This window comes from Ascaphus truei, chromosome 1 (genome assembly GCF_040206685.1).
Source record: "Ascaphus truei isolate aAscTru1 chromosome 1, aAscTru1.hap1, whole genome shotgun sequence".
Taxonomy (NCBI): domain Eukaryota; kingdom Metazoa; phylum Chordata; class Amphibia; order Anura; family Ascaphidae; genus Ascaphus; species Ascaphus truei.
In genome coordinates, this window is record NC_134483.1 from 118,824,195 (window position 1) to 118,851,374 (window position 27,180).

The following is a 27,180-nucleotide window of genomic DNA, read 5'->3' on the forward strand; positions in this document are numbered from 1 at the left end:
TGGACAAATGAAAAATTCATTCAAAAGCCTATTATCGATTCTTGGTACAGGAGGGACATGGGGAGACAGTCATAGTCTAAGGCCTCGTTCAGGGTGCCAGAGGCAGGAGTTGGAGGGCGGGCGTTTGCGTGTGCGAGCGGCAGTCTGCTGGGCGATGTGTGTTCATCTTCCCCAGCAGACTTTTTCAAGAGTTGGAGGCGGGGAGGGGGCTACAGACAGCAGCTTAGGGATCGAAGTTGCTGTCTTGAAATCATTCTCAAGAATGATTTCATTGGCTGCCGAGGTACCAGTGACGCTGCTGCAGCTTCAAAAAACAACTTGGGTTGTTTATTGAAACTGCAGCCAGCGTCAACTCCGTACTTCGGAGACAGGGCAGCTGCTACCCCGACAACCACAATTCCCTTTAAATACATTGTGTCGGACGGCCGCACGCACGTCAGCACGCCCTCCCTCCGAAGCCAGCACCCTGAACGAGGCCTAAGGCAGTGATTTCCTACAGGGGGTTCGTGAGGCGTAATAAATAAATATATGAATCCCAGTGGGGTCCTGAGTCCATGTGACTGCTCAATTGTTAAGGTCCCACCTTAGCGTGGGTGTTACAGTTATCAATTACAGCAGAAGCTTCCAAATTTGCTCCCCACAATTGCGCCCCGGTGGCAGAACGGCAGCAGCCAAATGGCCGCGGTGAGGTATCCCATGCTGCCTTCTGGGCTTGTTCCTAACCGCCCCCGCCCATAATCAAAAATCGGTAGCGACACCTTTATGGCTTGAGGGAAAAAAAAAAAAAACAACTGTTTTTAATTAAAAGTGCTTGAATATAGAAAAGGTCCCATATCTTTATTGAAGATGCCACTGTTGCATTTGTATAATTAAGATACATATGTAGACACCACTTTTGGGAGGCGCAACTTCTACTTTTGTATGAACTTCTTTGGTATCAATTTAATCAGCCGAGTTCCCTGGTCATAAATAAATCTTTCACACCCTTGTGAACTGAATAGTGTGCCAGATATCTCACAATTTTGGATTTCCGGAAGGTAGGGTTTCCTTTGAGGCTGATCGCCAGGACCTCTGGTAGGTCTGGGTACTGTCACCAGACTTCCATAATATACTCATCATTTTAGTGGGCCTGATAACCCCAGATTAAGCTCTGGGTACTTTCACCTGTCGCCATCATCTACACATCTCTGTTGTATGCGTCAATAAATTCCTTATGCACCTTACATGGAAGAAAAAGGTCTTTGAAAAATGCCTGTTAACCCTCAGTGTTCCAGAATAAAATACTGGAAATTTAAAATGGTATTATAATGACCGGTCTCCTGGCATCAATCCATCGACTACGAAGTCCATTTACCCACCCAAAAACAACACACACATTGCAGCTTTAGACACATGGATGCCTCTGCACTGTTGCCCATTTTGAACTGACCGTCACTGGAGAATAAAAAAAAGAAAACCAACCAAAATGAAAACAGTCCTTCACGATTCCGCATTTAGGACTCGCAACAACCGAGTGCTGGAGAACTACCAGCATCTTTCATGTTAAAAACTCTGACTGGATTGAAATGATCACTGTGCAACACATGGAAAGTGCATCTCCAATACTAGTGTAAATGTTGGCTTCCCTTCCTACTCCACATCCCCTCCAGAGGAATTTTGATGAAGCTTGCATGCAAACACAACCAGTTGAAAGAACTGAAGGAGATTCTTGAACTGGTAACAAGACCCTCTGGTGCAGTTAGACACCTTAATTAAAAAGGAAATCTACTCTGATAGCCACCAGCTACTAATTAAGAGTAAAAGAAGGTTGCATTCGTTAGCTGCAGACAAATGAAGATCTAAGTCCCCCAGCGTCAATGAGAATTTTAGAAGAGACATTGCAACTCTTTGGCTCAGAAGGGATTACGTATGTATGCAACAGGCCAACGGTATAAGCAAGACAGAGCAAAGGAAACTGGTCTCTGTATCAGCTGATCTTTCCCCTACAATTTTTTTTTAAACCATAAACATACTTATTATACCAAACAGTCAATTCAGCCCGTTCAACATCTTACACAGTGTGCTAGATGCTAGAGTACGACCCTTCCCCACAGGTCAGCGGTACCTATACACGTTAGTGGGTAACAGTTTTAAAACAGAATCTTATACATAAAATAATTCAGTAGGTAAACATACGCATAATAGATAGAACGCACACGCAATATTTCTGCCTAAAGAAATTATAAATAGGACTACTCTGCTTTTTATGATTCACAGCTCACCGTTATGTATGTACACAACACAATTATTATTGTATATTATTTTTATAAAAAAGGGGAAATCAATTGTGATTTGATCAAAGAATCTGTTGAATGTTCATGGACAAAATGAAATAATCCAGTCTAATAGAGCAACCATTACATAATGTATCAAATGATGTGCCATTAGAATGGTAATTTACCATCTATTTGTGACGATTCATTTTAACCCTCCCCTAGCTGCTTGTAATCTATAAATACTCTGTTATATGGATGTTACATAAAAATGACAGCTGATGTCTAGGTAATAGCCTAATAAAACCAAGTGCAACCAGCTTCTATTCATGTACTTAAACTGGTTTTCCTCACCAGACGCAGAGCTACAATTTTCAGTTAAGGGGACTTAGTAAACCAGTTGTGCAATACCAGCCAAGACCCACACCGGACCGGACACACTTTTAGCATTCTCTCATTTCAGCACAATGTGACACCACATTGTAACATTTCTGTTCCTAACCAAAATAAAACAATGCAACCCTTCCATGACCTTGTAAGCCTGGGGACAAGCGATCAGGTACTTTTCCTACCCAGTGACAGCTCCTTCATGCCTTAGCTGTCCTCTCCTTCCTCACTTTGCAGGAACTTTTAATACATATGCTCTATGTCTGGTGACCAGCTAGGGGCAACCTGCAGTCTGCCACGGGTCGATTGGAAACCCCCCCTTCAGCCCTGCTCTAATTTTTTGTATGGTTTTGTTAATGCTCTGGTGACGTATCCCCTCATTAGCTTGTAATGTCTAGGGCCAAGTCATATCCGTACTGTTTAAGTATTTAACATGCAGACAGAAGAAAATCATGTTGTCAACAATATACCTTATAAGCCTAATTGTGCAATTTGCTTGGGTGAGATGGCAGATACAGTAGACATTTAAGAACATGTTATACATGTTTCTAGAAAAGTATGCTTGGGTATGCTGAATTAGATAAACATAGGACAAAGATTGATCCAGGGAGAAATCGGATTGCCATTACTGGACTCTAGAAGGAATTATTTCCCCTTATTGGAAAATGTTTCACTGGCATGTTTTGTTTGCTTCCACTGGATCGATAGAAATACAAATATTGGATGAGTACAAATTCAAATGTAACAAAAAGGCTGAACTTGAGGGACAAGTCTTTCAATCTACTTGACAATGTAACTATGCAATAATTGAGCCTCAATGCATTGGTTTGTAAAACAGTTGACTGGCTGGAATGTCTCTGGAATTTGCAAGGATTTCCGCAAGTCCATGTCAGATATAAAGGTGGGGGGAGGGGGGAGGGGGACAGGCAGCATTTCCTGTGCAAGATCTGGTTGAACACCTTTGTCCAGCACACATTTCGGTTTACATATCAACACAAACAAAAAACAGAAAAATGCTACTTTGTGTTTGACTTTTCTTCTCAAATGCATCAGTCGCTAGATTTAATCATGCAAGTGTCCAGCGGTAATGCAAGATTTAAGATAAAGGGGCTTATTCCATATTCGCCACAGTGGCCGATTGGGCCGTTTCCGGACGAAATACCCCACTGAAGTACGGAAGAGGAGAGGACCAGTATTCATCAACAGGAATTTGCAGCCCTGTTTTGGGCTCAAGGGCGTCACATGAGGTCCTTTAAAAGTAGATCACGTTGCCCACCAGTGATCTATAGTTTACCTGGAATCTATTTAATTCCATTTCCCCATCCCCCGATAGAACGTGCTTTGAAATAAATAAAATTGGAAAAAAAATTAAAAAAAATAAACAGGGCAGCTGCCATACCGTATATTGCTACAGAATTCAATGAATTGAAGTAAAGGAAGATATCAATAACTCATCTTTATGACATAAAACAGATTTGCGTTATAAAATAACTATGCAAAGGAGGAGGTTGCTGCGGCTCTATTTAATGTAGAACATTGGCAGATACTTGGCTCTGTTCTAACACTGCTGGAATGATACAGGAGGCTGGGTAACCTTGATTTCAAGGACACATTTTCTACTCGTTCCCTATTGAATGCTGCAGATGCTATACCAATACTTCGATCTGAAATGCACTGCAGAGCGGGTAGTGAATGGTTTAAAAGTGTAGAATAAATGTACAAAATAATTAATAAATCGCACACCTTGGGCAAAAAAAAATAAAATAAAAAAAAGGATTCAACACCAATAACTTGTGTAAATATTAGCAATATAACTTCTACACAGTGTGTAATAGTTTAGGGATAATAGCACACTGCTACATTATTTAATGAGTTTCTTATTAAACAAAAGTGTGTTGTCAATAAGGCAAGTTAAAGTGCAATACTATATTCCCCTCCCCTTTTACTTATTTTTTAAATGTAAAGCATGCGAAGATGTATAATTGTACATTCGTACGTAAACTGGCAATCGTTTGGTGCTCCTGTTATAAAGCTGTCAAAATCCTGATTGTGTGCCTATCGAAATGGCCGCCTTTCAGTTTCAATCAATCCTGCAGTCAGTGTAACTCAGCAGCTACAATGTATCCTGATATTACGAAGATAACATTGACTATTGTTACAGTTTACAGCTCAAACTGCTGGGAACATTGGCAACAAATTATCACAAACGGGGAAGTATTGGAAAGATTTTGCAATGCTTAGAGCAGTGATTTCCAACCTTTTTTGTTTGGAGGAACCCTTGAAGTATTTCGAAAAATCTCGGGGAACCCCTAACTGGCTGACACATAATAGGTTCGACAGGGGTCAGTCACAAAATGTCACACCTCACGAGCCACCTCTATTATTTCCCACAATCTACCCATGTATTTCTCTCCCATCCATCTCACTAACTCTCCCCCTCCCGCCTCGCATGTATTTATCCCTTGCGTCTCACTCTTACTCCCTCTTTTCCTCACTCACTCCCTCCCACCCCCCTCCCTTCTCTCACTCGCCCCTACCTTCCATCAATTACCCCACTCTCACTCAATCCACCGTACAAAATACATACCAAAAACCACCACCACCATGGGGGATTGGGGGGGGGGGGTCTGTGGTCCATAGGAGGAACCCCTGAGACTGCTTCAAGGAGCCCTGGTTGGGAATCACTGGCTTAGAGGTAGGCTAAAACCTTCTACAAAAATCAAAGGATGCTCTCAGTATATTACAATTAATTAAAAATGTCATTAATAGTTCAATTTAAAAAAAAAAACAAAACATAAGATGTCACGTTTTGCTACTTTAAAGCAGCCAGGGTCACGACAAGTTCATAGTTACTGCTTGAAATAAAAACAAATTGAAAAGCCTAATGAGCCAATTCATTTCATACAAAAAAAAGACCTTGTCCTATTACTACAACATCAGGAATGTCTGAACAAGAATACATGTCCAAAAATATATGAATCACTGCAAGAATCGAAAGAAGTCTGCAATAGGCAGTGACTTCATGCATTCAGTTTCAAGGTGTGGATGGGAATGGTTAGAAATTAAGCATACATACATCACTAATGATAAGTACCTGCCTAGATGAGGATGGGAATCATACAATTAAGCTTGAGACATGCGAAAATATTTTTTCTGAAGTAACCTTACATTCATTTTGCGCAATGGATTATGAATCAAAAAGAATCCTTAGCCCAGTGTGGCAATATTCAGGGATGCCAGCAATTTACAAGTGTCTGGCATAAAGATGTGAAATGTTATTTTTTTTTGCCCAGGTTCTCGAACCTTGCGAAATTTGACCTTTTGTCCCCACCAACGAACATTTAGCCGTTTCAAACGTTGGCAAGCAGTTTGGTTAGCGAGAGACTACATTCCGGAAGCAGGGCATACATTTTTTGTGAGAGAGAAAGCCAGATTTCAGGGACTGGATGTTGTTTCAATGGTTAAATTTGCAAACGTCGCTAGAACTTAGGCAAGTTTCAGGGAAATGATCAGAATATTTAGGTCATAAAAAGTTAGAGGAACCTTTTTGCAAAGTTAGTAACTTTATAGAATCAAAGTGAAACAGTGACAAAGTAAATGATGGCAAGTTCTCACATATCTGACAGGTCAATGCAGGAATACAGACTAGCAGAGGGAAAACCGAAATCCATGCATCTATAAATTAACACATGAGTTAGCATGAAAAGCAGTGGCTTTATACCACTTAGAGAGACACTCATCTCTCCGGGTCTTTAGTGTCATGGCCACAGAATCATCCATCGTACCCTGAGTAATGTGCTACGTCAGCTTTTAGCAGATGCTGCAAAATAACAATTAAAATAAACAAATGTCATTTATATTGGGTGTGTCTTTATAAGAACTATATATAGAAGAAGAAAAAGCACTACGTGCTGGTCACATTAAAGCAGTGGGTGTCTCTTGTAATATGCAACAGCCTCCAATAGGAAATGTACACACCTAAACAAATAGTTTGGTAGAACTGGGTGCAAAGTTGCCGATCTCTTTTACACACACCCAGTTAAAGCTGCAGTTCAGTCTTTTTTTTTTTTTTTTATTTATTTTTTTACTTCAATAGTTTTATGTGTGCAATCTCTAATTACCTAAAGAACTGTATAGCTGCAGGTCAATTCGTTCTCCATGTATTGATCGGCGAAATTTGGTGACATAATTAGTGAAGGGATCTGTTTATATTCTGCTTCAGTCCGTCAGTGGAAGCTCATGAATATTCATGAGCACTCCTGCACTGACATGTGCAAGAGGGAGGGCAGTGCTGACAAAGGGGTGTGCCAGGGCTTGTGACAGGACATGAAGGGGCAGTGCCTTAGCAAATGGTTGTTAAAATAGAATACAAGAAAATTGGTCTTTCAAAGTTGTTTTTTTAAAAACAGAAAATGCTAAAAGTATTTTTTCTTACTACAGAACTGATTTATTAAAAAAAACACACATGCAGGATATTGACTGAACGGCAGCTTTAAGTCCACTTTGACAGCCCAAAGAGATTGGTTTCAAATATAAAAAGGTGCATTTACAAATACATCTTGTTTTTCCCATCACTATATACCATTGGACTTTTTTTTAGAAACAAGGGCCTGGAAGCATTATATATAGAGGCAAGTAACAAAAGTGCAGGAACACAATGTTATATTTTCATTATATAGAGGCATTCACATGGCAACCTCAATTGCCATTTCAGCATTCCCTTCTATGCTCTCCCGCCGCTTTACGAATGTTGATCTACAGAGACTTGTTAACGGGTCAGTAATGTGGTTGTTGTGGTTTTAGCCTGTGCAATGAACCTTTTCCCATGTAAGACCAGAGTTAACAAATGTCAGTGACGTATTCAATCTATAAACACATTGTCGCTAAAACCGCAAGAAAATCATCAGATTATTGGAAATTCCCTCGCAAGTAGGTCATGGTAAGGGAGAGGCAGAGTGGCCAACAAAACCTTACACCCACCTCTAGGTTAGAACATTTGCAAAGGTTCCCAGCAGTAGCTTTCACAAACTATTTCTAAATACGTCCTTTTTTTTTTATTTAAACCAATACCCAGTGGAACAGTGTGGAACTGTCAAATATATCTGTGCTAAAGGAGTAGCGCAGTAGTAATGTCACTGTCATTGAAGGGTGGTAACCCGGCTCGAATCCCAGCGCGAACACTAATCAGCTCTATATAAGAAAATTATTATTTGCTAAAATTTGGTCCAAGAAGGGACTGAATCCTAAAAGCTCGGGGGGGGGGGGCTGGAGGAGGAAAGAAAGTCACAATTACTGAAAAGTAGTAGTCATCTCGCATCTAATGCCAGGATTCATCCAGCAGCGCCGCAGTGCATCTGACCCAGATTTGCCAGTAATAGCCATGGACTTGAATGGAAGTCACCGCCAAATCGGGGTGCGATGCCTAGTGTCTCGGCTTGATGCATCTCGACCGAAGAGTCTCACTGTTACAAGTCACTTTCTAAATATCGCCACAACAGTTACTCGATACAATTGTAATGCCAAGAAAGTGACCAAAACCGTTTCACGTGGCAACATAAAAGTAACGATCGGAAAAGGAGTCCCTGCCCCGAAGAGCTTACAATCTAAGTGGATAGTAGGGAGAACGCAAGAGACAGTAGGAGTAGGATGGGAACGGATTTATTAACTTCATAGGTGCAAATTTCTGCATTTTAAGACAGAGACTATTACCATCTACAAAAGACATCAGATGCACATCAAGTAGAATCCCATATATGAAATCTGGGCACTTCACATTCCTTAACAAAATAGCAGGAATGTCACGTAATTTTAAAATATTTGCCCCTTTTCATTTCCTACTGGTAGAAAAACTTTGCAGGAGTTTAAGATATTTATCGATTCTCCTTGGTGAAAAGACAGTGGAGTGGCTCATCCACTGAAAAAGCATCAACCCTCTTACATCTTCCCTCTGTGTCAACGATAGCCAAAATGGTTACAGGACAGAGAATTAAAGTGATCCCACAGAAAATAAAAACCGTCACACCTTTTCACGGGACTGAACTTTTCACATATTTGAACACTTTAATTAAAGCCAAATACAGTATTTACCGGTTATATTTTTTCCGTTTTAGTTCACATTTAGTTGCTAAGTAGTACTGGACCTTTTAGAGTGAACATGATGAAGAGCAGGATATCACAGCGTGATACAGAGATACGAAGGTATGTTGGTAGAAGAGAGAATGAGCACAGCAGAGAAAGGTAAAGGGCTGGAGGCAGGTAAAAAGTTGATTTAATAGGCATAATCGGCAAACAAAAAACAGAAAGGGTCCTGTGACAAGTTCCTCGCTGTGAAGGTCACTTTATCAGACAGAGCGCGATACCGCTTCCACCATGAGCGCGAGTTAACAAGCAAACAAGAAATGATACAAAATGTAATGCCCTTGGCACTGTCTGCAAGATTGGCCAATATCCCATGTACTTTCTGCAGTGGCATGAAAGAGAATGGCAAGACAGGAATTGTACAATCAATGACCATTTCCTGTGAGGAAAAAGACATCAGCTGTGTCCTTATTCTGGCTCTGGAGGTTTTTTTTGTTTTTCTTCAGGGTAATGATGAAATAAACATTGATTCATGTTCCTCTCCCGTTTCCTTTTTGCCTACACATGTAAACTTAAGTACGCCAAAAGGTCTATTTTTTCTAATGTAATTATAATGTTCCACGGATCTCCCTCAGGAGAAGACAAATACCAGGCTATGTTATCATCCCCATTTGCTTCTTGCATTTGTCTCAACGAATGAAAGAGCAGGTTGTTTTAGGAGGGCAAACAAATGCCCTTTGAAAATAGCAGTGCTAAATATTGGCCACATTTAAATAAAATTGCCAAAAAGATAGGTTAACACAAAAAAATGATCCTGTGTTTCTTTCTGAAGCCGTCATCTGTGCTAAATTTGATTTATGTTTGTTGCAGTCCTATTTGAAACGCTTTTGAGCCGCTTTTTAAGTATTTAAATGCTTTCCTGTGATACTAAGCTCTGAAACACAGGGTACCAATGATGGATTAAAGCAGGGGGGCGCAGCACACAAACGTTGTGCACCCCAGCTTTAATCCATCATTGGCACCCTGTGTTTCAGCCCCAGCGCTCGCGCCCTTTCACAGGAACCGGCGTCAAATGACGCTGCGGGTCATGTGACGCGTCACATGACCCAGCGGCATCATTTGATGCCGTGTTGCCGAAGACAAGGTAAGTGAAGTAGAAGATATTGCAGGGGTCTCTCGCGATTCCCCAGCATTTAATTTAAATGCCTCGGGGACGAGCGCAGGGCATCTGCAACCGCAGCACCCCCCCCCCCCTAGAAAATCTTGCACACCCCTGGATTAATGTGTCTTGCCATGGATTCCCATGATAGCCATCAAAACAAACAAGGCAACTTAAAAAAAAAAAAAAAAAATTTAATCTATGGGTGGGGGAGATAAAGATTGTTCTTTACAACAGTGGTTCTGAACGCCAGTCCTCAAGTGCCATCAACAGGTCAGGTTTTAAGGATATTCCTGCTTTAGAACAGGAGGTTCAATCAAAATGACAGAGCCACTTAATTGAGCACAGATTCTTAAAACCCGACCTGTTGGTGGGACATGGAGTGGAGAACTCCTTCTATATAATATAAACTTGGCTTTACGTACATTTGCGGTTGTAACGTTAATACTGGTAATTGAATGTGTATTTATACTATCATTATGTTTTTTCCCCCGCTTGTCCCATTTAACCAGGTCTAATTAATTTAATACGTTAACATTTTTGTAATCATCTTTCATGCATTCCTTTATAGTCAACTCCAAAATTCAACAGACTCGAAGAATCGATGCATTTGAAATTACACTTCAATATCAGAGAAAATGGGGCGCTAGTGTGCAATGTGAATATATACATATCTATCTCAAATAAAAAGGATCACTTGTGAGCACATTCACATGTCTTAAACAGGTCTGCAACCTTGTCTTTCACCATTATCACCTAGCATACAGTGCTCCCACTGCAGCAAGTGATTCTGGGAAATGGCATGCAAATTGAACCCTTATAAGCTAATGCACACTTAACACAGCTTTTAAGCACAGCATGGGAATCAGATGCAAAGCCAGAGAAACCATTCACAGACATGTTTCGACCATTATGGGTTTATCAGTGTGAAGTTGGTTGTACTGGCTTTGCAATTTTCAAGACTGTAGGATTTACCATCACATTTTAAGTTATGGTGGGTGAAAAAGGCAACAAGAAACCTCCACCGTATTGCATATAGCAAATAAAAAGATCACTTGTGAGCACATTTACATCTTAGACAGGTCTGCAACCCTGCATTTCACCATTATCCCCTAGCACAGCAGTGCGCAAAGTGGGGGGCGTGAGATTTTCAGGTGGGGGGTGGGGGCGTGGCTGTTACAGACACTTCCACAAAGGCATTTAATATAAATATAGGGGATTCTTGCCACCTTTTTCACCCACTAGAACTTAAAATGTGATAGTATATAGGCGTGTGTAGATTGAACACACACACACACACACACACACACACACACACACACACACACACACACACACACACACACACACACACACACACACACACACACACACACACACACACACACACACACACACACACACACACACACACACACACACACTACAGTTACCAATATTAAGAATAGTCAAAAAGCGCAATTGGCAGCGTAATCCTGTAGGTGGAGTAAAAATGGGGTTATCCAGACCCCTAAAGAGTTTGTGAAAAGGAAAAAAAACTCTGGCGCATGGATGGTGCTCTTAATTCTTAATATCTATTCCTCGATAGATAGATAGATAATACATGGATCCTTGAAGGACCTAGAAGGACCTTCAAGGACACACACACCTCTTGAGGAATATATATCACTAGCTTATATACCCGGCGTTGCCCGGGATTTCATGTCCACGTGTACTGACCCAGTCGTGATGCAGGATGGAGCTGCCAGGACTTCTCAAATTTTTTTTTTCCTTTCCTCACACTTCAATATCAAGCAGTTCATTTAGACACTAAAAATCCAAGAATATAAATTACGTCATCCTGACACAGCAGACGCATTATTTCAATTGTTACTATGTTTTTACCTGGTACGACGATCTACTTTCCCCGGAGCCCGTTATAACAACTTTTTATATTAACACTATATGGCGAAAATGACCAATATCACAGGGTAATGCTGTATGATCTAAAAAGGGGTAGTTCACTCTGTTTATTTTTTACATTTCTTCCTCATTCTGTACAAAAGGTTGTTCTGTTACCACTTCTACTTTGGTCCCTCATTGAGATTTCTCCCCCCCCCCCCCCCCATTCCAAAATGAACCCAAAACTTCACATGGTCGCTAAACCACTTCCACTTCCTGACCACACAGGACCCCTAAAAGTACGTCTCAGACAGGCTCAGGGCAAGACTTCGGCTGAGAGTCAACAAAGCACGATCCGCGGTATTGCGTCCCATTTGGCAATTGACATTAATGGCAGATCTCAGATTCTGGTGTGCATCTTTTTTTGAAGTCGGTATGGAAAACAGCTCAGTGATATCGTGTGGGCTGGAGCAAGTTAGAATAAAACAGCAGAGGTTGCCATGTGAATACGAGAAGCTTTGGGGGCCTTTCAAAAAAAAATCCAATAATGCTTTACTTTTTAAAGGGCCACATAACGCTACCAGGTCATGTGGTATAGCACGCAATGGATACCATGATGGTTTAAGAAATAGAATAGCTATGTCGTGGGGTTCTTTCTCATCGCCTAGAGCAGGGGAGCACAAACTTTTTAGTCTGCGCTCCCTTGCCTGCTCTCCCCCCTGCACGCACCCCCCTCCTTACCTTGTCTCCGGCATAAAATGACGCCGCGTTGCCGGAGACAAGGTAAGGGAAGTTACAGAGGCCCCGAGCGACTCCCCCGGCATTTAATTTAAATGCCTTGGGGAAGAGTGTGGGGCCTCTGTAAGCACCAACCCCCCCCCCCCCCCCCCACCCCACCCCCATGAAAATCTCACGTGCCCCCCACCCCCTCCAGTTTGCGCACCCCTGGCCTCGAGGACGCAGTGTTGCGATCTGACTGGCAGAGAAACGGAAGAGGAGTGACTGTGTCATTATGGGATCATGCAAGGAGCCGTCACGTGATTGAGAGGTACTCAAGGGACAGTGAAAGGGTTAAAGCGCATCACATGGCACTTCAGTGTCAAGATCACGCGATAACGGGTATTGGAATTCAATACAACAGAGCAGCTACTTCTTCAGGGAAGAATAATTCTACGAAACTAGTTGGATGTAACATTCTATTGCCTTATATCTGCTTACATTGGCCTTTGTCTATGTATTGGCCTGTCCTGTTTTTATTTCATCCTGTGTGCTGTTTTGGACACTTGTGAGAGACTTTGTAAGACTGTTCAAACTTCCCTATTGAATCCACCACTGCTGTGTAGACAGTGACGTCATTACACAGCGTCCCGCGACGGAGCGGCATCGTGGCACGCTGAGGGCACCCCAGCAAGCTGCGTTTTAACCTCTGTGCAGAGGATACACCTGCCGAGGTACAGGAGCAGCTTCATATCGGCCAGGAAGCAGGAGCGATTTCACCGAGCCCCAGTACCAGCTGCTGAACCTGGCTGCATGAAGTGAAATCCCCTTGGGAGTGAAAAGACTGACGTCCTGCCCCAGAATCAACTGAGCTGCAGCAGCAGAGGGAAGCAAGCACCTGAATCTACAGATAACAGCTGCCGAGTGGTAAACAGTGTGATACACACTACATGCCTTTTACCAACTTTTTTCATGTACGCAGATATATTACCCCCTTTTTAATTCTATAATATATTGTTGAATTTGCTTCACTATTTGGCGTTGTGCGCTGTTTTCTTTTGTTTCCATTCTCTTAGTGTGTGGGGTGCTGAGCCACCCCTGCGTTTACAGCTGCAGACGCCATTATCCCCAACACGGTTATGTGGCACTTATTATTTAATGTATAATTATCTCACTGTGGGAGTTGTGGTTTAATTTTTTATAAATTTTTTATCACTAAATTGATGGTATAGTCACTGTACTGTATATATTTATACATTTAAACTTTATAGGTAGTTAGGTAGTAGCGCACAGTTTTGTTTTTTGTATTTAATTTAAATGCCTTGGGGAAGAGTGTGGGGCCTCTGTAAGCACCAACCCCCCCCCCCCCCACCACCCCCATGAAAATCTCACGTGCCCCCCACCCCCCTCCAGTTTGCGCACCCCTGGCCTCGAGGACGCAGTGTTGCGATCTGACTGGCAGAGAAACGGAAGAGGAGTGACTGTGTCATTATGGGATCATGCAAGGAGCCGTCACGTGATTGAGAGGTACTCAAGGGACAGTGAAAGGGTTAAAGCGCATCACATGGCACTTCAGTGTCAAGATCACGCGATAACGGGTATTGGAATTCAATACAACAGAGCCGCTCGTTGCTGAATTGAGCAATTTCAGGTCTTACAGCATGATAACGGGTGCAATGACGCAGGCTACATTTGCAGGCCATTTCTGTGGAAACTGCAATGTCTCAGGTAATAGACATTTCAGAACAATATAAAGAACCTTACACTGTGTGCTAGCCTGAAATCCTTCATGTGCTGAGAAGGCTTTACATGGCTCCTTTGTGAGCAGTGTAATCCTTATTCTGACCCCATCTCCAGCTGCAAAACAGACACCATTTGTCTGACTGCCCCGGGATACATTGACACTGTTGAGGGATCCTATAAGGTTTTGTGCAAGATACCAGATCTCTACAAAAACATAACATTACACTGACATGGTAGCAATTGGTATTGTCTCAAATAAGCCAAGGCACTCTACATTCTTCATAAGGAACTTCCATATTTGTTTGGTACCTTGTGCCCTGACTGATTTAATTCATTGCCTTTGGGGGCTGTTTTTGATTTCAGTTGTTCAGGTTAGACTGGCTATAGTGCTGTGCTGGGTTGCCTTGCCAATCTTAGGCTGTGTAGCCACGTTTTAAGGAACATACTTATATCCTACGTCATAGGGAGGTTTTACCATAGGGGTTAAGATAAGTACCTTTGATCTAATCTGTCTTTGGGAACGGGCCTGAAGGGGCTACCCCCCGCCCATAACGTTGCCCCCTTTATTCCTTTATACCTTTTTCCCCCTCTCTGTCCTCATGTTGCATTATATATAGTGTGATAGTTTCACATTACTGTGAATACATTGTCTATTGTCATTTGACCATTTTTTCTACACACTATATACACTTGACGCACATTCAGCATTTGTGTGCATTGCCATACGCATTTACTTATACATTAAAATGATCAACTGGCATATCCATTATCCTGTTGAATTCATTACCAATATTAGTGCTGGGAACTTCCCCCTCGTTTTGCTTATTCTAACCTGTTTGTTTCTACAGGAATGCACTTCCAAAAAGGAAAAACAGCCTGGGGGCATTGCCTGAAATTCTTCTAGAACACATTTGTAGATGAGATATGCACGACATATTTCATTAATGTATCCTGTCTTGCAAAGTGTTGCAACCCACTGGCAGCTAAAGGGGGGAGGGGTATTGTTTTTTCTCTCCAAAATGTGTTTTTTTTTTTTTTTTTTAATACATCTACCTTTCATTTTTGGTGCCGACAGCAAAGCTTCTGAAGAAATACAGTTAAAAAAAAAAAAAAAAAAGCTGTGATGCCTCAGCGCCACACAAGTTTATTGCAGACATTATCTGTAGGCTTGAGAACCCATTGCATATTTTGACGCCATAAAATCGCCAGGGTTGCAATACTGAGAGAGAAGGAATTTAGATGCTTTACAACCTAGAAAATGAATTAATGGCTACATTCGAAGATGGGGAAAAAAAATGACGTTACCCTTCAACGTAAACCATCAATTAAGTGTAAATTACAAATCTGTTATAGGCAGACGTTGAAATAGTGTACAGTTGCCGGCAATTCCTTTTTGGTCACAATTTCTCAATAAACTGTAAATTAAACATGAGTAGAGCTCTCGGAAGCCCGTGTCTCATAATATTAATTGCTAGTCCAAAGAGTAAAAGGGATCACCTAATGCTGAAGTACTCTTATAAAGGTTACAAACACTGAAAGAAGATCTAGTTGACGGTTTGATTTGTTGAACCGCTGTGGATATGCTACTGCAGCAACATACTGCTACTGTCCAGTGCACAGTTAAAGGGTGAGGAAAGAAACATTCGGTGGCTTATTGTAAAGCATCACTGCAGGTATATACAGTAAGTACACTGTCAGAAGTGAAACCATTTACTTTTTATAACAATCAACAGATTAAAGGATTTATCCCGTTGCATTGATGCCGTTTTACAGTATACCGTACTACAGAGTAAGTTCTGCAAGAACGGTTTAGTTTTTAATTCGATTTTTTAAATGGCTCTGATAATTGAACTTTTTTAATCAATACAGCATTCATTTCTTAAAGCAGCAGTTTCCCCTTCTGTTTTTTTTCCCCCTCTAGAGGTATGAGGGGGGGCTGATTTATCCTCCACACCCCACTATTATTACCAGGGCAGGAAGAAGGGGGAGCTTAAACACGCTAGGAGTGAGACTAGTAAAAGTAAAGCGTTCCTGTCCCCTCCACGAGGAATTAAAAAAATAAATGGAAGTTTAAACTGCCTGCGTTACACGGGCCAATGGGAAGCTGCAATGTCTTCCATTTCGGCTTCCCATTTGCCCAACTGACAAAGGGTGGGAGGGGGAAGAATTTAAATACCAGACAGTAAATTGAGTAGCGCTATTTTTACCAGCAAGTATTGCAGGAACCAGGAGTTTCCGAGAGCTGAAATGAATGCGTTTCAGCTCGGAGACCCAGCCTGGTTTGGAATCGGGTGAGGGTGGGGGTGTGGGGTGAGGGTGGGGGGGTGGCGCAGTGGCAGCGACAGGCGAGGAGGATCTGCTGCTTTAAGCACCTTATTAGTTCAACTAAAAGGAATATTACCGTTTATTTATAAAGTGCCAACATATTCTACAGTGCGGTATAGAATTCTGTATATTACATAAACATTTACATACAAATAATAATAAGGACGATACAAAGAGGTACTAAGGGCCTTGCTGGTCAGAGCTTAGTCTATATAGACAGTAATGTGTATTCCAGAATTGTTATGGTGCTATCGGGAATTACTTTTCACACCTAAAATGTAAAAAGCTGCGAGACCTCTTGCGTTATACAACACGTTTACAATTGGAGATGAGGTGTTGCATTAGGCCGTAATCATACCAGAAATTGCCGACGATTCCACATGGCGCGACGCAGCTTCAAAACAAAGCAATAGAATCCAATGAAAGCGCACATACCAATCGTGACAGACAACGGCTGCATCACGTGATTGCCTCGGGCCAATCACAGTGCATATGAACAAACCAATCACACACATTCATTATGCACACACACACACACACACACACACACACACACACACACACACACACACACACACACACACACACACACACACACACACACTAAACATTACACACACACACACACATTAAACATTACACACACACACACACATTAAACATTACACACACACACATTAAAAATTACACACACACACACACACACACACACACACACACAGTACACATTACACACACACACAGTACACATTACACACACACACAGTACACATTACACACACACACACACACACACACACTACACACACATTGCACACACAAAAAAGAGAGGATCTTGCCATGTCTCCCTGCAGTAGTGCTACAAATGGCTTTTGCATGTCCACATGTAACGCCGCTGCGTCACTAGGATGACATCTGGATCGCTCTGCAGTTTCTGGTATAATTGAGGCCTTAATGACTGGTTTTCCTTCATCACAACTCCTGTGTACACTGCACAGTGGGACATTAATAGCTGCATACTGCCAAAGTAAGTCCATGGTTTGAGCTGTGAAGCTGGTGAACATTTTAACTTTCACAGGTAATAGTGCACACGCAAAAGCGTTTGTGAGCTGTATTCAATGGAAGCAGTGTTGTTAACCTAAGGCGTGGCTAAACTAGTGTTGATCTTGGCAGAGATGACGCCTCAAAGTTTTGCTCCGCAAGCAAGGTTTTTGTTTAACATTACTGCAGTTCCGTAGACACTGGTAATGTTTACTGCATTATAATTACACAGACTTCACAAGTCAAAGGGGCATATTCTAGAAGCTCTGATCGGCACGGAAAGCCCCATTGAAGTGAATGGGGCTTTCTGTGCAGATCGGTGCTTATTAAATACACCCCAAAATACACTTTTTACATCTAACCTTCCCCCCATCTTGACACACACACACACACACACACACACACACACACACACACACGTCATGACGTGCTGCAGGGTTATGACGCTTTGGCCAAAGAGTTTAACTAAAATGACCCTTACTTGTGAGACTACAATCATTTAAGTTTTTTACTATACATTTTCTGTCACATTGGATATTTTTTACTTTTGTTGTATACATTTGGCCCTGCCCAGTAGCACTCCTTTAGACACACACACACACACACACACACGAGCACCCACCCACACTGGGGTTGGAGCTTGCAGGGTTTGTGTATTCATTAATGGTCAGCTGGTAACAGTTGTTTGGAGGTTGCTGGCTCCTCCTCCCTGGGCTTAAACTCACCCCTGCCCACTTTTTCAGTAGCAGGTGTTCCTGTGCAAGACAGTCTATTGAGACCCTTCTCCCACCACTGTAGAGGTAAATGAGAATTGTCACAGGTAGTGTTAGGACCTGTATAGTGGCCATGCCGTGAAGTGGCTGCAGGCTTATAACGCTTTAGCCGAAGGGTTTAACTAAATGACCATTACTTAGTAAAATACTTAAATGATGGTATTCTCATGTGTATTTTCTGTCACATTGGATATTTTTGTCTTTTGTTATTTCCACACACACACAAAAAAAAAAAACTTTTACAGTCCTGCTTTTACTAGATTTTCAATGCTATGGCTAAATTAAAGCCCATGTTATATTTATAGGACAATATGCAAATCGTTTCATCCATGGTCAATGGTTCTTGTAGCACATTGCTCCAGCACTACAGACTGTAAGCTCTTTGGAACAGGGATGCCCTGGCTCCAATAGTTATTTTACTATCTCTACACAAAGGATGTTAAACATTTCAAATCACTTGCTTACCGATCACAACAAACTACTACAGGCTTTAAACAGGCTATGTGGTTAACAAAAGGGGATCTGTCTCAGTTTCATTCAAATGTATTTACTCATATCGTACAATGAATTGCTATAAATCATTATTTGGTGAGAGTTTTACAATTGGCTGTCACTACGGTTTCTAAATTAGTAAGGTATTGGATGTAGGTTTCACAACAGACACTCCATGTGAAAAAACAACAAACAGTTGCTGAGGGGGTATCTTAAATCTAATTTTCAGAAACAACCTGTCTAGAGTTGGAGATTGCAAACATTTTACCCATCATTCTGATGCTTCACAAGATACGTAGGTGAATGGAGATTGCATGTCAACGTATGATCAAGGGTCTTGCATGAAGACATTTACAGGAGCTGTCCAAAGCCAAAATGATCTACCAGGTTCTAAAGGGGTCTTGATCTAGAAAGCCATTTATGGAGCTATGGTCTACAAAGCTATTTCTAGATCACCCTGTCTACAATCTCTGTAAAGCCATTTATGACAAAATGGGCACTATAAAACTTCACCTGCAGTTCACCAAGAGGAGTTGTTTTAACCTTTTAAAACCTATGGAACCGTTCACAAATGTATGGTGACTGTGGAAGTACATAGAAACGTATAGTGACTTTGTGGAGTACCAGCTCAATTATTCTATTGCTGCGTTAGGACTCATCTCCCAAATAAACAGCTTTATGTATCATATACAATCTTTGACACAACAACGTTTTTATAATTATATGAAAAGCTATGGGAAGATAAAATGGCCACCGTTACCAAATTTGATCTCTGAGAAATCCTGGTGAAGTCTCACAGAAGCCCAGGGTCCTACGGAAAACCACAGACCTACTGAAGAGCATAATGTCCCATACAAGTAGATTTGTTAATCATACAGCTATTACGCTATGGGATATAAAGTGCAATATACAGCTCAACTCAATTATAACGCTGTGCTTGGGGGTCCAAAGAATCACTTCACGCTATAACCGTATCGCATTAGATATAATGTACAATTGTATGCATCGTACAATAAAGTATTTAGGATACCAATAATCGTGTTGTAAAGTATTCATAAATATGAAAATTGGGAGCCACGCTTGCACCGCGTTATAACCGGATTCGCGTTGTAATGGATCGTGTTATAATGGGGTTGAGCTGTACAATGTAATCATCATATTCAAATCTCTCCGCCATACACAAAACTGCAGCGTCTACATACCTTTGGATAGTCCAATTCAAAAAAGGTCTCCAGGTTGTTGATGAGGTTCGGGTCGACCCCTTTCAGTGGTTTAAGAAGCGAAACTCCAGGTAGCTTCGTGTATGGTTGCTTGTCAGACGCCTTCTTGTTGAAGTGTAGCCGCCTGTAACAATAAAATATTGTTAAACACACACAACACCGGTACAACTATTCGAATTGACACCATGACAGTAACATGGTATCCTTGGCATTGTGTGGCAGGTTTGTTCATCTCTACATTTACTAAAATGCCAGTGTGAGATCCAAGCATTACAAGAATTGCAGCCGAGGTCCCAAACTGGTGTAATAAAACATCCCTCTGCTACTGTATATCAACGGCCATAGCTTCTTCAGGGTCCACGCCACATACTGTACAAATACCATAGGAGAGTGACACGCTTTATAGATGTGTTGGGGTAATCAGCAATTGATTTATTCAAGGCATACATTTAGAAGAAATACTATAGACGCCCTAAAGGGTTGTAAGCGAGAAACCTAAAGAAGCTGCATGGAGAGAAGAACCCAACTCATGTTACAAGAGTTAATCATGAAGTAAGGAGATAGAAGTACAAAGAAGGAAAGAAAATGCACTGTACACTGAGGATTTGTGAAACTGCAACACTAATTCAAAATTTGTTACCCCCTTTAAATAAAAAATATATATATTTTTTTTAAAGTGAAAATATTTTACGTCTTTTCTTTGATGTCAATGCACCTTAAAACATCCTCACTTACACCAATTCATTAGGCAATACGGAAACGGCTTGTATCCCTATAAATGTATTTAAAAATACAGTGCGCGCGCTGTCCTAGTTCTTTATCTCTCCAAAGTCAATGTAGTACTCCTTGCTGCTCCCAATCTCCCGTGATCAGTGGGGCACATGCATGAATGCAAAAAAACAAAAAGGGGCGCAAGAGAAAAACAAAGACAAAATTAGTATAACATAATACAATTTATATGTAAAAAATGGAACACAATACACTTACATAAAAAATGAGTGGATCATGATGATCCGATTGTCCAAATGCTCCACTGAAGGTCGGGCTCCGTCCCCCCCCCCCCCTCCTCGATCTAACAAAGTCCCAGATATTAAAGGGCAAAAATCCAGCTCATAGGATGTAACAAGGGGCTAGATACAATTTGCAGTCGGCGTCCTCACGGAGTATGGATTGCTGCTTCCGCGTCACGTCGCTGCGTATGACCTCACCGCTGCGGTGCCCTTTAATATCTGGGACTTTGTAAGATAGCGGGGTCTCTGGGAAACGGAGTCCGACCCTCAGTGGAGCTTTTGGATGATCGGATCATGATCCACTCATTTTTTATGCAAGTGATTGTGTTCCATTTTTTTTACATATAAATTGTATTATGTTAAACTCATTTTTTCTTTGTTGTTTCTCTTTTGCGCCCCTCTTTTGCATCCCTATAAATGTGTTAGTGTACCCCCTTGCAAAAAAATGTGACGTGACCACATCCTGCTGTAGAACAGTTCAACTTAGAAATTCTTATTTGTTCTTTGTTTAGAATAAAATCCACCCAGTTATAACATTGTGAACAAATAAAGCGATCGGCCTACAATATAAAGACCAAGGATAATCGTACTTAAAAAAAACAATGTAAGTGTCCAAGTGTATCAAATCTAAATTATGTTTGCCTATCAACACTGCGTTCCATACTTTTGCAACACCGTTGTAAGTGTAGCACCGAAATGTGCCTCTCTTTCTCTACCCCGCTAGCCCCCCCCCCCTCAACTACCCTACAATCCTAAATACAAAGTGGCTGCTCTGATAAAATGCTTATCACACACTTTATAACACGTTATCCACATTTTTATAGGACAGCAACCAACTAATGCACTGTGGTCAGTCACAGTGGGTCGGTCACTCAAGGTCAATTTTCACTCCAGCATTATGCAGAATGCTGCATTATTTGATTGTATACTGAAATATTCAAAATATTCAAAACATATCTGTTTTAAAACTAGAAACATCTATGCTGCTTTGATGCTGTCAATAGCTACACTGCACACAGTGTTTTATACCGGTTCTTCAACTTGTATTTGGCATAAGACTGCAGGCAAATTAAAAAAAAAAAAAGGCAAAAATAAACTAGTACAAACCATAAAAACACTGTCAAACAACTCAGTACATGCTTGTTGTACTACTCAAGATATTCTAACGTTGCACTACACCATGCAGCATCCATTATCAGATTGTAAAAGTTTTTTTTTTTTTTTTTAATTAAAAACCCACCTTAGGTAGGAAACAGGTTGCGTTCATCTGCAGAGACCTCTGCTCTGAGATACATACCTCTAAAAAAGGTGCTGCCGGTATCTGAATCCTGTTTAAAAAAGGTCCCACGTTCCTCGGGCCAATAGGAAGCCGCCAGGAATGACATCCCCAGCTACGTATTGGCCAGTGGGACCTTTAAACAGACATGTTGCATGTCCAGCCGTGGCTGGTACTATCAGCCACTTCAGGAGGTTTATCTTGGAAAGCAGGAGGTCCCCAGAGTGGAAATCTAAACGGTTTATCTGTAGAGAAACAATTAACCCTCCTCCCAGGCAGATATGTACGTTTCATAGAATTTCAATAGACTCCGAGAGCCTACATTCTATTTAAACTACTGAAGTATAACACAAAGATACACAAAAAACACACACACACCTATACATATTTACCTATTTATATCTTGACCAACAACAAACTCGTCAATTATCCTAAGGCTCAGGGCCCTGAGGATTGGTTTAGAAACCCTGCTTAACATCAGATTCACAAACAATTCATGGCAGGCTCCATGTAATGCAGAGAAAGACGGCTGCTGGATTCACGCCATGCACGCAAGTCAGATTAAACAGACAGAAAGCCAATGAATAGGCTCTGGCACACTACAAACCCTATTAAGGAAACTCACAAGGCCATTGGATGTTGGTCCCCTGACAACACGGCTGTAAATTGCTTTGAGTCTTCTTGAGAGCTCAGCGAATTTCAGCAGAGTACGACAATTAAGCAATAGGCAAATGTCCTCAGCTATAAAAATATAACATTCCAATTGCTGTGCAGTAATAAAAATTAGGTACACAATATTATAAGGAAAAGCAACCCTTTGGTAATGAGAAATCACATGGAATAACATGTTATATTGCAAAATTATAAAAGCAGCAGTGCAATGTATTATTAGACTTTGCAAGTGATTTTGTTCCACCAGAAAACACAACATATCCCAGTAAAACATTAAATATCAGTGTTTCCATAGGATTCACTGGCAATGTTGGCACAGAAGATCGCACTGAAGCCTGCTAATGCACTGTAACCTGTACCATGAAGTAGAAGCACTTAGAACCTTATTAATTTCCATCCCCTCCATGTTAACCTTTTCCACACCCTTATGATGTACCGGGTAAGACATGGACATATGCTTCTTTTCTATGTGATCGGGCAGTCCGCTGTGACAGTGCGCAATCCCCTCCACTTCCGTTTCCTGTATGAACAGATGCGTCACGCAATTGCTTCAGGAGCGATCCCATGACGTGGAAGTGCCAGGGCCCCGGTGGCAGTCTAGTGCCCCCGGATTCCCGCCACTGAAAAGGTTAAAGTGGCAAGCCTCACCTCAGGGCCCTGGGTCAGGTGACCAGGTATTTAGGCAGTACATCAGTAAAGAAAATGGACCAGCACTCAACAATACGTAAAGTACAACAATAAAGAATCATGTAACCAAAGCCAATTTGAAAGCAGCCAAGTAGCTGCTATTTAATGTTTTCCTCACAGGGTATACCAAAAAAACAATAACTCAGCAGAGTCCCATAGGATGTTAACAGTTTGGACACATACTTACAAAGTGAAACATTTCTGGGCCTGTGGCCCTTTCCTCAGGCTTGTTTTTTGTTTTGTTGTTGGTATTCCCTGTGAGGGACACTCATTAAATATGTAGCAGCTACTTGGCTACATTAAAATTGGCTTTGGTTACATGATGCTTTATTTTTGTACTTTATGTATTGTTGAGTGCTGGTCCATTTTCATTACTGATGTACTGACTTTGTGATGCCTAGCAGTAGGGGCACAGGATCTGAGCACCAACTGGACCTGAGTGAGGTCTTTTTATGCATTATATCCAAAATCTGACATTTGGAAAGTGCATATTCTATTTTTTATTTTGGCAGGTAAATAAGCCAGCCAAAAGAACAGATCCTGCGCTCCTACCAATTTGGGCTAAAATATACTAGTGACAAGTTCACATTCAGAACCTAAGGCTGCGTCCATGCTGGCGAAGACCGCGCGGAGGCGTGCGGTGCGTTCACAATGCCTTAAGGCAATGATCGCGCCCAATGACTGCGCGTGTGACAGCAGGAGGGGGCGCGCGGTGCGCAAGGAATTAGTTCAATCTGATTCCTCGGCACGACGGACAAGTCACGTGAGCGGTTCGCCCAATGAGGGCGAACCAACTCATGATGTCACAGACGGCCCACCGCGCGTCTACCGTGGCCACAAAACGCTCCCGCTTAACGCGGGTGAAGTCGCATGCCTCCGCGCGGTCTTCAGCTGTATGGACGCAGCCTTAATCTGTGTGACAAAGGAATCATTTGGTTACATTTATATATTTTTTCAAAACATGATTCAAGCCTGCCAACCTCGACAAGGTAGACTCCATATTGCAGGTCCCTACACTGAATAAATGTAATTTATTAATGTCCTACGGACTACACTTTGTGAAATAGCGCATACTTCATAAAGGGAGGCGCGCAGGTAATATGTTCATCCTTCCCCAAGTTAAAGGCAACCGCCCAACATTATGTTCATATGCACATTAGCTGCATTCAACCGTGTGCAAGTGCATTGGGTATTCCCGACACCAGGTTCACAGATTTAGGATAAGCTTTAGGTTCAGATGTCCAACTTCAAAAAGCAACAGATACCGATTGACAAACGGATTCCTCTCAGGTTGAAAACTGCTGCAGAATTGGACAACGAGGTACCGATTAGTGACAAAAAAGGAAAGTAAAAGCATATTCCTAAAACATATTTGCTTAACCATCCATGTGGGGCTTGAGTATGGACTTCAGGTCAAAAGTGACTAACTTTCCACACTGCCAATGACAACTAAACATGACTCACTCAACAAAAATAATGAGGAAGCTGCCAAGGGAAAAGCAGGGAATGTGACAGGTAAATAGAGAAGAAAATAGTATATATTTTTAATGTACTGATTAGCATCAAGTAGAACTAGCAGATCAAGTTAACCTCAGAACACTCTTGGGGGTTTTTTTGGGGGGGGGGGGTGAGGACGGGTTAAACCGAGTCATATGACTTTTCTTGGTTTTCACAGTATTCCAAGGCCTTTCCTATTGTTTAAAAGAAACTGGAAAGGGGATTTTACAACCCCAGACTGCTCTAGCAAAGAAGGAATTTAGGGCCTTAAGACACCTGGCAGCCCACTTGAACGGTGGATGTTAGGAAGACGTCTTTTGGCAAAATGCCAACTTTGCTAAAAGGAACAGTAGCAATAAGTTGCAAGTTCTGCAAGGGCATACATTTGTTTTGATCTTGCATAATACTTCCTCTCTTCAGCCACACCTGAAACGGAGTCTTATCTGCTGAGATTTCACTTCAGATTCTCCTCATACCATAAGTGCTCAGCCAGGCAGCACAAAAACGCTGAAGTCAGCAGGTTGCGGGCTGCAGTGAAACATCCCCTGGAGTGCTTGGGTAGGAAGACAGCTGCAGTGAACGCAGGGTCTCTGTATGTCTGCAATCAGGAGCCCCGGCACTCATGAGAGCAGAGAAAAGGAGTTTGATGCTCTTAAAATCCATCCATGTAACATTCGTCTTATCTACACCAATTCAGACAACACAATTAAAATAACCGAATAGGAAATGTCACAATGGGTATTGTGCTGCAGTCTTTGTCTACCCCTCTTGCTGCAGGAGAAAATGGGGAGGTACACTGGCCAGAGAGGTTTCTAAACACACACAACTTAATACTTAATTTTGTTCTACTACTATGGCGTGCTGGTATTTTGAATCAAAGTTGTGATCCTTATAGATACACACACAAATTCAAAAATGGATCCAGCACTCTTATGATATTCATACAAAAAATATCTAATGTGGCGAATGACGTTTCGGTCTCAATTGGAATTTTTGTCATCAAGGGCTTTAACACACACACACACACACACACACACACACACGCACACGCACGCACACACAGGAATAACAACCTGCTAAAGAAAAATTATAAAAACATAATACAAGAACACAAAAAAAACCGGACATCTAACGCTGCGCTTATAGTACTGGCTACAGCGACTGCAACATTGCGCAGCGCCGTAGCAAGTACATGCAGTCCATCGCGGGTGCCCATACGTCGCTGGTAGTCAAAGGATTTTTACTTCTTTAGCGATCGCCGTGTGACGTCAGCAGCATGTGAGCGGTTCAGCCAATGAGGGCGAACCGCTCACGGCCACGCCTCGGTCGCCCTCTCGTCTCCCGAACTATAAGCAGGAATCGCTATTACAACGGCGACGACTGACATCACACAGTCGCCCTAACTATAAACGCAGCCTAAGAAAGAGAACCAATGATCAGACTAAAACATGTGGAAAATTGAAGGCCATGAGCCAGGTACAGTAAGCAGAGAAAGCCTAGGGCGGCTGTCCTGCAGAGCGTCCGTGCAGAGCCCAAGAACAGAATACTGAGCAATGTGCTGCTATAGCTCACAAGTGACTACGTACATTATGGGTTCTAATCCACGTGCAGCCAAATCTTTAACCAAATCTTTAACTTTAAAAATAATCATTTAGAAAAAAATTTAGGGAAAATATATTAATCTATTAAATATACTTAAAAAAGTGTATGTCTCATTTATGGACAGTGTACAATAAATAAAAAGTACCATTTGTGGTGCATTTGCATGTCTCAGACAGGTCTGCAACCTGGTCTTTCCCCGTTATCGCTTAGCAAACAGTGCTTCCCCTGCAGCTAGGGATTCTGGGTAATGACTTACAAAGGAGCACACAGTGTCACTACTTCTCATCCATTTTAACATGAACACTTTAAAAGCTGAATTTCCTAAGGTCCAATTCAGCTTAAAAATTGTAACAAAAAAAAAAAAAAGA

General features: G+C 41.7%; 1 protein-coding gene across 1 annotated transcript in view; it reads right to left on the minus strand.

Annotated features, from left to right (window-relative positions):
* UGCG (UDP-glucose ceramide glucosyltransferase) overlaps nt 1–27,180 on the minus strand; it is a 60,829-nt gene that overhangs the window by 24,239 nt on the left and 9,410 nt on the right. Inside the window, exon 2 of the mRNA XM_075594044.1 lies at nt 20,051–20,192. Coding sequence (XP_075450159.1) covers nt 20,051–20,192 — 142 coding nt within the window. The remainder of the gene's footprint in view (nt 1–20,050; nt 20,193–27,180) is intronic.